Source organism: Schistocerca gregaria, chromosome 4, assembly GCF_023897955.1.
Source record: "Schistocerca gregaria isolate iqSchGreg1 chromosome 4, iqSchGreg1.2, whole genome shotgun sequence".
Taxonomy (NCBI): Eukaryota; Metazoa; Arthropoda; class Insecta; order Orthoptera; family Acrididae; genus Schistocerca; species Schistocerca gregaria.
This window is the reverse complement of record NC_064923.1, coordinates 216797316-216812777: the sequence shown is the minus strand read 5'-3', so window position 1 is coordinate 216812777 and position 15462 is coordinate 216797316. Positions and strand designations below refer to the sequence as shown.

General features: G+C 41.1%; 1 protein-coding gene across 2 annotated transcripts in view; it reads right to left on the bottom strand.

Moving 5' to 3' along the window:
- Nucleotides 1-5362, bottom strand: part of LOC126267086 (RNA polymerase II-associated protein 1) — a 182477-nt gene extending 177115 nt beyond the window's left edge. Inside the window, exon 1 of one of the 2 annotated variants that reach the window (XM_049971952.1) lies at nucleotides 4858-5362. In XM_049971952.1, the coding sequence (XP_049827909.1) occupies nucleotides 4858-4999 (142 nt within the window). In that variant the 5' untranslated portion in view covers nucleotides 5000-5362. The remainder of the gene's footprint in view (nucleotides 1-4857) is intronic. The other variant, XM_049971953.1, reaches the window with a different exon arrangement.
- Between the last annotated feature and the right edge of the window lie 10100 nt (nucleotides 5363-15462).

Here is a 15462-nt window from a genome sequence, read left to right as displayed (position 1 = left end):
CCACAGCCACCTTCTTACCCCCACCCAGTTGCCTCTCCTGTCATGCGCTGCTGCTGGTGCTGCTCATAGTCTGGCTTCAGCTGTCAGAGACTATGGTCATGTATATGTGAGTTGCGTTTATGTGGGTATGTCTGTTGCCTATTTTTGACAAAGGCCTTCTTGGCCGAAAGCTTATTTTGTGACAGTCTTTTTGTTGTGACTATCTGTGACTCAGCATCTCCACTATATGGTGAGTAGCAACTATCCTTTTTATAATATTGTAACATTCCATCCTGGATTTTCCATTGTTTGATTTTGCATGATGGCTTTTCTTCCATCCTAACCTAGTGCTGTTTTCCTTTGTTCCTATTTTCTAATGCATTACTATAATCAATGTCCATCTTCCTGTGTTTGTCTTGTGGCCTTACAAACCACACTGCTCTCTCTACTTACGAGCCACTCTGTATCAACTGTCTTGGCCACGAACAACAGGCAGCTAAAAGACCATGCTAATTGATGGTGCAACATCTTATGTCCCACATTACTCTTGTCAATATCCTTAATCCTATACCTTCAAACTAATCACTCTCCCTACATCACTCTACCGTATTTTTGAGTCTATTTCCAGCACCTTCCTGTTCCACACAATATTGTACCTCATCCTACCAACACCTACCCTCCCTCCAACCATTCTCTGTTCTATCCCAATTCGCACCTACTAATTTCACCTAATCCAGTCACATCTGCCATATCCCTTCTCCACACTTATCCATCCTCAGACCTGCAACCCACAGTAAAATATCTTTATATATATATATATCTTCTTTATCTCACAGTAACTTCACACCAATTTCAGTCAGTCTTCATCTTCCACTATCAACATACTCCCTCAGATTTCATCTTGTTTCCTCTTATTTCATTCATTTCATCATTTTTCATGATTTTTCCCATGTATTTTGGTATATTTTTGTGAATTTTTTTATGTAATTCTACATTATCTACATTTTTTTTTTTTTTCACCACCATGGATTCATGGTCCTTGCATCAATACAGAAAAGTTTCCTTATCCCCATCCAGAACCAAGTCCCACAAACTATTCCTATATTGTTGCTTGGTTCATGAAATCCCCCCTCCCACCCATGGCCTTACCATCAAATTACCTGTCTCCAGCTGTCACCTTCCCTTCCACAATGCCCAGCATCTGTTCAGATCCTGCCAATCCTTAGTCCTCACCAACATGCCCTGCAAAACCATATCAATCCAGCCCAAACCTCCTTGAAAAACCAGCTCTCCATCCTGTTATGCTATCACAAATTCTTGGAACTCACAACACATACACATACTGAAACTCTTGCCCTCCAGGAACTAGAGCAACATTCACAACGCCACCTCCAAAAATTCTCCACCCTGCTCACTTCCTACTACCGCCTCGGATTACCACTGTCTACCGCCTCTATGAAAACCTCCATAACTTTCCCACATCCCCTAACAGCTGACAAACCCTGTCTCACAGACCCACCAAAATTCCCTCCCGCCACCACACACAATCCAGAACCTAAACAGACCTGAAAAACAGTTGTGAACCTTTCCTCCATAAACCAAAGTCCCACAGAAATATCAGTCCTTTCCAAAGACCTCACCTTTTGTCCCACTCCCAAATTCAGTCATGCAGGACTTCTTAAAGGCCTTTTCTCCTTCTCCCGGTCCCTACAGTGGAAACACTTTTACTCCAGCAACCCTATCAATGCTAAACCCTGCTTGACTCACTCTACCATCCAACCGTGATCCATCCCACTGCCCCAAAATTAGCCCTGTTAACTTTCTAGAATTTCTTAACCTCAAACCTTGCCCAATATCATTCTCCGAATTACTAAACATGCAGGCTAATGTTACACCTGCAGAAGGAACTGTAGTCCAAAACTGAACCCAACCTTATAACCCTACCTGCTAACAAAGGTTTCACCTTGTTGTTTTGAACCGCAAGAAGTACTTGGCAGAAGGACTCTGCCAGCTGTCAGATCATACACCTAGAAACCCTGCCACAATTACCCCATTTCAGAAATCCAGCAGAATCTCCAGACTCTCCAAAATCCTTAGGCCCACCTCATAACCTCCCCCAGAGTCCACCTCCCTCCTTAACCTACCACTTCCCGCACTCCTATCTTCTTCATGCTTCCTCAAGTCTATAAACCGAACTACCCACGACACCCCATTGTAGCTGGATACTGTGCGCCCACAGAGGAGAATCTCTGCTCTCAAAGACCAACAGCTTAAACCTATTACCCGCAACCTACCCTACAACATAAAAGATGCCAACCATTTCCTCCGCCAACTCATCACATTCCTTCACCACATGGTGGCCTGCTCTTCACTTTTGTTGCCACCTTCTTTTACACTAACATCCTAATGCCTATGGCCTTTCTCCTATTGAACACTGCATTCCCCAACGACCAACAGATTCCAAATCAACAACCCTGACGATGAGCAGTTCCTCTCAAAATATACTGAGAGTCTCACTGAGGCCTCTACAGACCATAATTACCCTCCCACCCTTGTATAAAAACAAATGTTCCATGGCTTATCTTTCCAGTCACCCACCATCTCCCAAGGTCCCACTGTCTAGCCACAGAGGAGCATTCCCTTCGTAACTCATTACCATCCAGGTCTGAAGCAGCAGAATTACATTCTCCACCAGGGTTTCTACTACCTTTCATCGTGCCCTGAAATGAGAACCCCCCCCCACACACACACACTGCTATTCCGCCATCCACCAAACCTACACAATCACTGCCCCCAACTCTTTGCCTCATGGCTCATATCCCTGTAATAGACCTATCCCATCCCATTAAAGGCAGGGCTACCTGTGAAACCAGTCGTGTGATCTATGAGATAAGTTACTATTATGGAGCTGCATTCCACACAGACATGACAACCAACAAGCTTCCAGAATGAAATTTTCACTCTGCAGTAGAGCATGCGATGAGCCGAGGTACTGTCAGAAATATAATTGTGAGGATGAGTTGTGAGTCGTGCTTGGGTAGCTCAGTTGGTAGAGCACTTGCCTGCAAAAGGCAAATGTCCAAAGTTTGATTCTTGGTCCGGTACACGGTTTTAATCTGCGAGGAGGTTTCAACCAACTAGTTGTCTGTCTGTATGAATGGCCACCAACAAACTGTGGCCAAGAAACGAATGGACCACCCTGTTGCTGAGCCACCCAACACAATGTCCTTCATTTAAATGACTGCTTCACCACCTGTGCCATGTGGATCCTTCCCACCAACACCAGCTTTTCTGAACTGCGCAGATGGGAACTCTCCCTGCAATATATCCTACATTTCCATAACCCTTCATTAGCCGTAGTCCTCACCCATCTAGCACTTTCCCTGTTCCCATTCTAGCACTACACAGCCCTCTAATTCTACCAATGCACCCAGTCCTCTTACTTCTCTTCTTTTTCACAACCCCAACTGAAACTTCAGTCATTGTCACTTACTGTGTAGAAGCAAGAATACACAATTACGTTTTTTTAGTAATTTAGGGAGTATAAAGAGTGCAATATGTGTGAAGAGTTTGACAGAGCACTGAAAGACCTGAGTCGAAACAAGGCCCCGGGAGTAGATAACATTCCATTAGAACTACTGACAACACTGGCAACAATTCTCCTTGGAGACTTCACACTTAGACACATCCATTGTGCAGCTGTATGCAGGTACAGGACTTATCTGGAAAGATATCTTGGTGATACCTCAATGCCCAGAATTGTCATTCTGCTGTCATGTCAAGGGAAGCCACAGCAATGGTTGGCTTAATAATAGACTTCATGAGACAATGAAATTAACATGATTTAAACAAATGTCATACTAGTTTCCTGGAGCAATTTAGAAAAAGGAAAGAAAACTTAAATTACTGCACTCGGTCACTCAATCCAGGGATAGTATCGCCAGACAAGACCCGTACTGCATGTTATGTTCATGTAAAAGCTGGCCTTTACTGCTTTCTGTTACAGTGTTTGCACATCTTTCCAATGAGATGTTGGTGAGGTATTTGTCACCAGAACACAACCAGTGGTTGATTTGTTTTACTGTGCTTTCTGGACAGTGTGTTTGATATAATATTGATTACAATGAGCTAAATGTATTTATCTTCAGTGGTCTAATGCTGACACATTATTTAAGGTACAGTAATACAAACATATTGACTAAAAACAGACCTGGACAGAACAGAAATTTTCTCATAAATGGGAAACACAACACAAAAAGCTACAAATACTCTGGCCAACATAAAATATCTGTAAAGCATCAAACACAAAGCAATACATAAGGCAAGCTAATCTAAAATTAATTCAAAAAGTATTCAAAACCAACAAGTATAGAAATTACTTACCATATACATGAATAGTAAAAAATAAAACACTTTACTGACCATACAAAAAAATTTCCTAACTACAGATGTTTGTAAACAAATTGTTCCCCAACTGCAGAACCAATCGGTCCACAATTTTAATTCTTACGAAATATTCGGAATAGACCTCAATAACATTGCTTTCGTTGTCTGACATTTAGTCACAGTCAAACTTGTATTATACATTTAAAAAAAGGGTTCGTAAATTCTGCTTACACAAACTTCTCAAGGGTAAAAGTACACCGTGTCTCGTACTAAAACTGTGTCCTACGATACTACTGTCAATCTGCATAAACCACCCAACATTCTCACAAAACTTTAGTGAATCGTTCTTTCAATTGCTGGAAGTATGTTCAATTTGATTAACTGGTGTTAACCATTTCTGGCGGTAAAAAGCGAATTAATACGAGCTGAATGCCTTACCCACAAACCAATATGTCAGTCACACAACTCACACCACTGCTCCTTCAAACTTACCCTCACTACCGTCATCGTCAAGCCCTTTCCGCTTGTTAACAAGTTTGGCAGATGAAGAAACATTTTTGCTTCTTAAAAATTCTTCTTCTTGCCGTAATAGGTCAGCTTCACTCTCCCCTAACTTTGGACGGGACAACTTCATTTTTTTTCCTCTTTTTTCACAGGTTATCAACACCGCTTGTTTTGTTTACAAACACTAACTTGAAGCTTCGCAGAAAAGATATACCAGAATAGAGCAAGGAGTTTAGAATTGGTATACAGCTCAGTGAATGTGCTTTGTTAGCGGTTGATCAACAAGCTAGTGATACTCTCTAGAGGAAGCGATTTTTTGTGAAAATATTGAAGAGTTAAATATATCAAATTCGTCTCTGTATCGACATAGCCTAACATAGAAGTCAAGACCACAGTCTAATATAACGGTCGCGCCACTTCGCATTGTTTTTGTTGCCTACCGCGCCAGCAGCGCCCCAAGCTGTGTGAATTCGGAGCGATCATGAAAGCGAATAGTGGTTGTTTATTTTGATTTCTACGATAGTTTTTATAAGCGGGAGCGTTTGTAGCGCAATAAATTGCAGCAAAAACAGGAAGAAGACACCACAGCTATCTTTTTTTGGGTTTCCTAATAATCCTGAGAAGTATATACCATCATATTACTAAACTGTATCGTCAGGATTAACTTGCAAACTACAGGTGTATTAATGATTAATATATCGTTTTAGGGGAAGAAAATGGCTAATTAATATCAGATGAGAAGCCCTTATGAAAAAAAGACCCAGTTTACCTGTATAATAATATTAGGCTTTGTTCGCTACATTTCGAACAAAACCAGATCATGAACGCAGACAATAATAAACTCGTGTGGAATGCAGTACCCACACTTATCCCAAATAAGCTACCTCGACAAACGATGAAGAGGAAACTGCCACAAAGATTCGACAATCCATCTAAAGCTGTAAAGCAGTCTTATGACACAGAAGCAGCCAGTTCAACTCTCCATGTATCGGTGCCAGATTCGTGTGAATCGTCAACACAGACCTGCTCTGACGATGAAGTGGTTAGATTAAGTGCAGTTATTCGTGTCTTACTAAAGCGTAATGTTTGGTATGTATTTCATTAATTTTCCTTGCTTCCTTCGTGTGATGACACTATTTTGCTAGCACATTGTTCACTGACAGATTGTTTGAAAATTATTCAATTGTTTGGTTTTGCGTGAAATGTTACGTGATCAGTTCATTATCATGTTTTCAACATATTTCTCTCACTATTTGGCAGTTGCTTGTCCCACTTAGAATAACATAAGACGGGCGCACTTGTGGCAACACGCGACAATGACAAACACTGTAGGCTTACAGAACGATAAATAAGCTGACGAGCGCTTTTGCATGTAGAGGTACATGTCTGTTCTTCTTACGTGTGAATCTGTGTGTTTATATTCTTTTGATATCAACTTGGTAAGCTGCAATTCTATCCAACGTCACAAGTGACTCTTCACGAATGTGTTGTAGGTTGCCACTCGATTCATGGTTCTTGCCCATACTTGCGCGTATTTTAGAAGCATTTTTAGAAACATGTATGCTTTCTGATACGACAAAAATCCTTGGAGGCAAGAAAATAACTCAAATATTTCGTAAATTACGTAGGAAATGAATGTAATACAAACATTATGCTTACAACGCGTCTGACGTTTACCTTACTCGCCACTTGGGGAGCTACTGTCGCTCCAACTGTTAAACAGTAACTGCTTTGGCAGCATTGAGTGCCGCGACTGTTGTGTTAGACTGTGTCAAGACACTCCGTCTCTTCTTTGTCATCCATTCCAATAACAGAATGCTAAGTGGCCAACAAGGTACACTTGTGAATATGTTCAGATTTTTTTATTGCCGTTTACCTCATACAGCAGAATAGGCTTCTCCAGTAATAGCAAGTTACAGTTCCAATCAAACCATTATAATTAATATGCATATTACTTGTACAAATCAATGCGAGCTATAATCTGAAATATTAATATCAGCTTTATTCATATACCCTTTTATAATGTTGGAATAGTGTGAACAATATATTTCGTGTGAAACTGCTACAAAGTGCATTATGTGGAACATAATAGACCTCTCTTGGTGCTATTGTATGCTCTGAGTTTTACATATGTAATAAAATGTTCCTTGGTTGTTGCGTTCAATGTTTTTTAACTGGAAGTGCAAATATAGTTACTGGCACTAAATGTGTTTCACTTAGTATTACTTATTCACCTGAGTCGACTCCAACAGGTTATGGGCCCAGCGATGCATTTGGAATAAGTACATACATAATATAATAGTAATATTGGAAAAGTTCCAAATAGTGCACTTGCGTGGAGTACGAGTTATCATTACAAGACGAATGCAACACTTTTGTATTACTCTTCACTATTATTCTTTTCGTCAAGAAAGATTAAAGTTACTGTTAAAAGGAGCACGGCAAAAAACATTTGCAATCTGAAAGACTTATGGGTCGCGAAAAACTATGCAATGTGGAAATTTGCAGTAGAAGGGTATCTACGTTTAGACGAGCCATGGGATGTGGTGGGTGGGACAATTAAATCCACAGATCAGAATTATTCAAGTAAATATAAAAAAAGCAAAACCAAAGTTGATATTTCTAGTTGAACCAGTGAATTATGTTCACATTGAAAAAGCCGCAACGGCGAAAGTAGTCTGGGTCACAACGTGCGTTTTGAGAATGGAGGTCTTACAAGGAAAGTGGAATTATTATGTTAGTTAATTACCACTTAGCTGGACAAATGCAAGAGTGTAGACGAATACATCATCAAAATAACAGCCACGTCGAACCGACTGGGAAGCATTTGGTTTGAGATCGCTAACGAATGGATAGTGACACTACTGCTAGCAGGACTGCCCTAAAAATGTGCCTCTATGATTTTGGGGCTGGAAAGCTCAGATATACCGATCACGGATGACAGTGTTAAAATGAAAATCCTACAGGATGTAAAGAGTACTTCAAGCTGTCATGTAGTGGAGAAAGAAACTGCATCTACTCTTTATTCGAAACAACAAAAAGAAGAAATCAGTGAGGTGCTGTAGATGTCAGAAGAAAGGGCATATTGCATCTCAGTGTAGAGAAACAGTAAACCCAAGGTCAGAGATTAAGCTACCATAAGGTACAGCCTATCTCAAAATGGGGTTGCTGAGAGGGCTAACAGGACCATTGTCGATAAAGCAAGGAGCATGATAGCGGATGCTGCATTATCAAAACATTTTTGGGCAGAAGCTGTATCAACTGCCGTATATTTGAACAATAGATCAACTACAAAAGCATTAAGGAATGAAACTCCCTATGAGATATGGGTAGGAAGGAAACCTGACCTAAGCAATATAAGGGTTTTGGGTGTGATGGAACAGCACACATTCCAAAACAGTTAAGAGGAAAATGGGACCTGAAAGCTGAAAAGTATATTTTTGTAAGCTATTGTGAGAATTCAAAGGGATCCATTACATAAAAGGATTGTTACAAGAAGAGATGAAGTATTCTTTGAAAATGTGAATTCTCTGAATGAAAGCTTTTAATGGGTAAATATGTCAGCAGATAAGAAGCCATTACAGGCAAGGATGTTTATTCACTTTGAAGAGCTCCAAAAATTCATCACCAATATATAAAGCACGACTTGCAATAAAAGGATATTCCCAAAAACAGGGGGTAGAATACAAAGACACTTTTTCACCCGTAGTGAAGTAAGTCTCATTGAGACATGTTTTAGGCATGGCAGCAAAACAAAATTTAACAGTTCATCATATGGCTGTAAAAATAGCATATTTAAATGGGAATTTGGAGGAGGAGATACATGTCATTCCACCAAGAGAAGCTATGAAAACCAGATCCGAAAAGGAAAAGATTTGATGTTTGCAACAAAGTATTTGTGGACTTAAACAGAATGGATATTGCTGGAATCGGTGTCTACATAAAACTCTAATAAATATGAATATGAAGCAATCTAAAGCAGATCCCAGTATTTTATATAAAAGTGAAAGAGAAAGAATGATAATAATGGAAATATTGCAGGACGACTTCTTTTTCCTGGCTGAAAACGAAAGTCAAATGAGACTTTTCAAGGAACAGCTGCAAACCAAGTTTAAGATGCGCGATTTGGGAGAAGTTAAACGTTATTTAGTTATGCAGATTACTAAGTATGAAGAGAGACACGAATTGTGAATAAATAAATCATGATATACAGAAAACATCTTTAAAAAATTTGGCATGAGTGATTGTAAACCCATAACTACTTCAATGGAAGTAGGAGTGAAGTTAAATATAAATGAGACAGATGTGGAATGTGATACGAATGTTCCATATTTAGAAGCAGTAGGGAGTCTTTTGTATTTGTCTCAAATGTCATGACCCGACATTGCTTTTGCCACTAATGCAGTGAGCAGATGTTGCAGAGACCCAAAAGAAAAGCACTGGAAAGCTGTGAAAAGGACATTCCGATACCTAATAGCAACTTCAAACAACGAATTAGGATACTATAGGAAAGGTAATGCAAAACTAGAAGGCTACAGCGATGCAGACTGGGAGATAGGCACTCCACTACTGGCTGCTGCTTTAAATTAATGGGAGGCCTCATTTCAAGGCCCTGTCAAAAGCAAAAAACTGTTTCATTGAGTACTGTAGAGGCTGAGTAAATGGCGCCATCTTGCGCAACACAAGAAGCATTGTGGCTAAGAACATTAATTTGTGAAATGGAACCCAATTTAATAGTGCAACCCATAATGATGTTCTGTGACAATAAAAGAGCCATTAACCTAGCTAAAAATGATGTCACTACTGCTAGAATAAAACATATTGATATAAGGCACCACTTTATTCAGGACCACATACAGCAAGAGAACATCGCCATGAAATACCTGGCCACAGAAGACATGTTGGCTGACCTTCTGACAAAGCCCTTGGACAAATAGAAGTTCGAAAAGATTGTGGGACTATTTGGTTTACCTTTGAAGGCAAGACACAAAATATATGTTCAAAGGGAGGGCGGGTTGGAATTGTGTGAACAATATATTACGTGTGAAACTGCGGCAAAGTACACTCCTGGAAATGGAAAAAAGAACACATTGACACCGGTGTGTCAGACCCACCATACTTGCTCCGGACACTGCGAGAGGGCTGTACAAGCAATGATCACACGCACGGCACAGCGGACACACCAGGAACCGCGGTGTTGGCCGTCGAATGGCGCTAGCTGCGCAGCATGTGTGCACTGCCGCCGTCAGTGTCAGCCAGTTTGCCGTGGCATACGGAGCTCCATCGCAATCTTTAACACTGGTAGCATGCCGCGACAGTGTGGACGTGACGTGAACCGTATGTGCAGTTGACGGACTTTGAGCGAGGGCGTATAGTGGGCATGCGGGAGGCCGGGTGGACGTACCGCCGAATTGCTCAACACGTGGGGCGTGAGCTCTCCACAGTACATCGATGTTGTCACCACTGGTCGGCGGAAGGTGCACGTGCCCGTCGACCTGGGACCGGACCGCAGCGACGCACGGATGCACGCCAAGACCGTAGGATCCTACGCAGTGCCGTAGGGGACCGCACCGCCACTTCCCAGCAAATTAGGGACACAGTTGCTCCTGGGGTATCGGCGAGGACCATTCGCAACCGTCTCCATGAAACTAGGCTACGGTCCCGCACACCGTTAGGCCGTCTTCCGCTCACACCCCAACATCGTGCAGCCCGCTTCCAGTGGTGTCGCGGCAGGCGTGAATGGAGGAACGACTGGAGACGTGTCGTCTTCAGCGATGAGAGTCGCTTCTGCCTTGGTGCTAATGATGGTCGTATGCGTGTTTGACGCCGTGCAGGTGAGCGCCACAATCAGGACTGCATACGACCGAGGCACACAGGGCCAACACCCGGCATCATGGTGTGGGGAGCGATCTCCTACACTGGCCGTACACCTCTGGTGATTGTCGAGGGGACACTGAATAGTGCACGGTACATCCAAACCGTCATCGAAACCATCGTTCTACCATTCCTAGACCGGCAAGAGAACTTGCTGTTCCAACAGGACAATGCACGTCCGCATGTATCCCGTGCCACCCAACGTGCTCTAGAAGGTGTAAGTCAACTACCCTGGCCAGCAAGATCTCCGGATCTGTCCCCTATTGAGCATGTTTGGGACTGGATGAAGCGTCGTCTCACGCGGTCTGCACATCCAGCACGAATGCTGGTCCAACTGAGGCGCCAGGTGGAAATGGCATGGCAAGCCGTTCCACAGGATTACATCCAGCATCTCTACGATCGTCTCCATGGGAGAATAGCAGCCTGCATTGGTGCGAAAGGTGGATATACACTGTACTAGTGCCGACATTGTGCTCTGTTGCCTGTGTCTATGTGCCTGTGGTTCTGTCAGTGTGATCCTGTGATGTATCTGACCCCAGGAATGTGTCAATAAAGTTTCCCCTTCCTGGGACAATGAATTCACGGTGTTCTTATTTCAATTTCCAGGAGTGTATATCATGTGGAATATAATAGACCTCTCTGGTGCTATTGTACACTCTTAGTTTTACGTATGTATTAAAATGTTCCTTGCTTGTTGTGTTCAATGTATTATACCTGGAAGTGCAAATATAGTTACTGGCACTGATGTGTTTCACTCATTATTACTTATTCACCTGTGTCGACTATAACAATTGTAAATCGATTTTTTGCTAGCCAGTCATATAGCTTATAGCTTAAATGTGAATAGAATGCCCCCATATGAATAGACCATATGATACATGTGACTAAAAGAATGAGAAATGTGGCTGTTGTAAATTATTAATTCCGAAAAATAAAGTTTTACATATGAACGGTATATTTTCTCAGGATGCAGCTTTACTTAGTAACTAAAAAGCGTAGTGGTCATTTCACAACAATTCCCATGAACATGACGTTTTAGGTATGTCCACATGATGCCTCTTTCGTTGTGCACATCACCCTTGTATAGACCCTCTATATACTACTTCCACCTTTCTGCTTTCCCTTCTTTGCTTAGAACTGGGTTTCCATCTAAGCTCTTGATATTCATACAAGTGGTTCTCTTTTCTCCAAAGGTCTCTTTAATTTTCCTGTAGACAGTATCTCCCTTACCCCTAGTGAGATACGCCTCTACATCCGTACATTTGTCCTCTAGCCATCCCTGCGTAGCCATTTTTCACTTTCTGTCGATCTCATTTTTGAGATGTTTGTATTCCTTTTTTAGTGCTTCATTTACTGCATTTTTATATTTTCTCCTTTCTTCAATTAAATTCAATATTTCTTCCGGTACCCAAGGATTTCTACTAGCCCTCGTCTTTTTACCTACTTGATCCTCTGCTGCCTTCACTACTTCATCCCTCAGAGCTATCCATTCTTCTTCTACTGTATTTCTTTCCCCTATTCCTGCCAATTGTTCCCTTATGCTCTCCTTGAAACTCTGTACAACCTCTGGTTCTTTCAGTTTATCCAGGTCCCATCTCCTTAAATTCCCACCTTTTTGCAGTTTCTTCAGTTTCAACCTAAAGTTCATAACCAATAGATTGTGGTCAGAGTCATCATCTGCCCCTGGAAATATCTTACAATTTAAAACCTGGTCCCTAGATCTCTGTCTTACCATTATATAATATATCTGAAACCTTCTAGTATCTCCAGGGTTCTTCCATGTATACAACCTTCTTTTATGATTCTTGAACCAAGTGTTAGCTATGATTAAGTTATTCTCTGTGCAAAATTCTTCCAGACGGCTTCCTCTTTCATTTCTTACCCCCAATCCATATTCACCTACTATCTTTCCTTCTCTCCCTTTTCCTACTCTCGAATTCCAGTCACCCATGACTATTAAATTTTCGTGTCCCTTCACTACCTGAATAATTTCTTTTATCTCATCATACATTTCATCAATTTCTTCATCATCTGCAGAGCTAGTTGGCATATAAACTTGTACTGTTGTAGTAAGCATGGGCTTCGTGTCTATCTTGGCCACAATAATACATTCTCTTTGCTGTTTGTAGTAGCTTACCCGCACTCCTATTTTTTTATTCATTATTAAACCTACTCCTACATTACCCCTATTTGATTTTGTATTTATAATCCTGTATTCCCCTGACCAAAAGTCTTGTTCCTCCTGCCACTGAACTTCACTTATTCCCATTATATCTAACTTTAACCTATCCATTTCCCTTTTTCAATTTTCTAACCTACCTGCCCGATTAAGGGATCTGACATTCCATGCTCCGATCTGTAGAACATCTGATAATGACGTCCTCTTGAGTAGTCTGCGCCTGGAGATCAGAATAGGGGACTATTTTACCTCCAGAATATTTTACCCAAGAGACCAAGAGGTCGCCATCATCATTTAACCATACAGTAAAGCTGCATGCCCTCGGGGAAAAATTACGGCCGTAGTTTTCCCTTGCTTTCAGCCGTTAGCAGTACCAGCACAGCAAGCCTGTTTTGGTTAGTGTTACAAGACCAGATCAGTCAATCATCCAGACTGTTGCCCCTGCAACTACTGAAAAGGCTGCTGCCCCTCTTCAGGAACCACATGATTGTCTGGCCTCTCAACAGATACCCCTCCGTTGTGGTTGCACCTACGGTACGGCCATCTGTATTGCTGAGGCACGCAACCCTCCCCACCAATGAGGGGGCGGGGGGGAGGGCTGAAAAAGTTATTTCGTGGAAAATCTTACTAGTGTAGAGTATTACCATTTGGGTTATATATTTCAGCATCGATTTTCATATGAGTACTCGATGGAGCATTAGGTAATCTGTTACAAGAATTCATTATTTATGTAGATTTTGCTAGTATCAAAAAGTTGAAATGACCATTCTCATTTCTGCTTGAAAACTTTGCAAAGGGAGTATGATAAAATTGTCAAAAAACACATTTTTCAAGGGACGAATTAAAATTTTTGTTATATTTTGTTAAGGACAAACAACAAGACACAGACAGAATAAGAGCTATACAGGAGAGTCCAGAACTTCAAAATCTAAAACAGTTGCGTTCTTCTTTAGGATTAGCAGGATTTAGATGTCGATATGTTCAGGTACAAGTATTGAATGATCCTCAGTTATCACATCTTTTAAAGTAACAGTCTGTTTGGTCATGGGATGAGGGTACAACAGAAGCATTTACAAATAGTAAACAGATGCTGGTAGATACCCCTATTCTCAGTCATCCTGTAATGAATGAGTCACTTAAGCTGGTCACAGGTGAATCAGTGTACGGAATCGCGATGGTATTATTCCAAGGGGAATGGAATGCTATAGTAGGGGACCAGAGAACGATAGCCTTTGTTAGCATAAGTTTAATAAATAATGAAATGAATTATACAAAAAAAGAGAAAGAACTCTTATCAATAGTGTAGAATATTAAAAAATTCCAAACCCTAATATGGGGATCACAGATTATTGCCTAACGGACCATCAAGCATTGTCATTTTTTATGGAAAGCAGGTTATTTCATCAAAGTCTCATGCATTAGGCTGTGTTTGTGCAAGAATATAAACTAAAAATTAACTATATAAAAAGATCACAGAATATAATTCTCGATGTATTATCACAATTATCATTGGGTGTGAGTAATGTTAAATGAACTGAAGGACTAGGAGTGATTTTTGCCATCAATTTTTTGGGATTAAGCTACAAGAACAATGACGTAAGGACACTAGCCTTAAGGATAAAACAAGACTTGAAAGAGGATCCTTACTTTAGTGATAAATTGATAGATATAAGAGCTATAAAGAACTATCATTACCACGGTCGGAAAATTCTGAATGGATGATAGTAAAACGATGTGTTTTTTTGGGAAGCACCATCAGATCAGTCAAGATGGAGACTACGTATTCCATGTAGTGTAGAAACAAACCTGATATGGTTTGCACAGAAAGGATACCATCATTTTAGAATAAGGAATCATGATAAATACATGTGCAAATTAATTATTTCAGGAATATGAGTCAGAAGATAGTTACTGTGTTGAGATTATGTATGATCTGCCAATTTGTTAAAGAGGATAATTGTCATGTGTACTATAAACTATATCCAATAATTCCAAAAGGTTTGCATGATTTAATGGCAGCAGACTTCCTTGGCCAATTATCCACTGGTAGGAAAGCAGTAAACACATATTGGTGTTGGCCAAAAGTATGCAAGTGTTCAATTGATGAAGGATCTGGTGATCTTGCTGGCCAGGCCAGTTGGTGTACACCACGAAAAGCATGTTGTGTCACAACAGCTATAAGTTGTTCTGCTGAAAAAGCACAGCACCTTCCTGTTGAAGAGATGGCACTAACACAGGGATAACAAGCTGTGCAATGTAGCAGGCACTGATTACTTTACCCTGTAGCAAACCCAATGTGACTGAGTTGTAACTGATGTGCCCCATACCACGAAGCCTGTGAAGAGACCTGTGTGTCATGGCCAAATGCAATCTGGAATAGGCAGCTCAGAAGGTCTACACCATAAACCTGTACATCCATCTCTTGCAAACAGACAGGGGCTACTCTTATCGCGGAAAACCACAAAGTGCCTTTCCACACACCAGTCAAATCTTTTGCGACACCAGATTAGCCATGGTTGTTGAGGTAGCGTCAGTGGAAG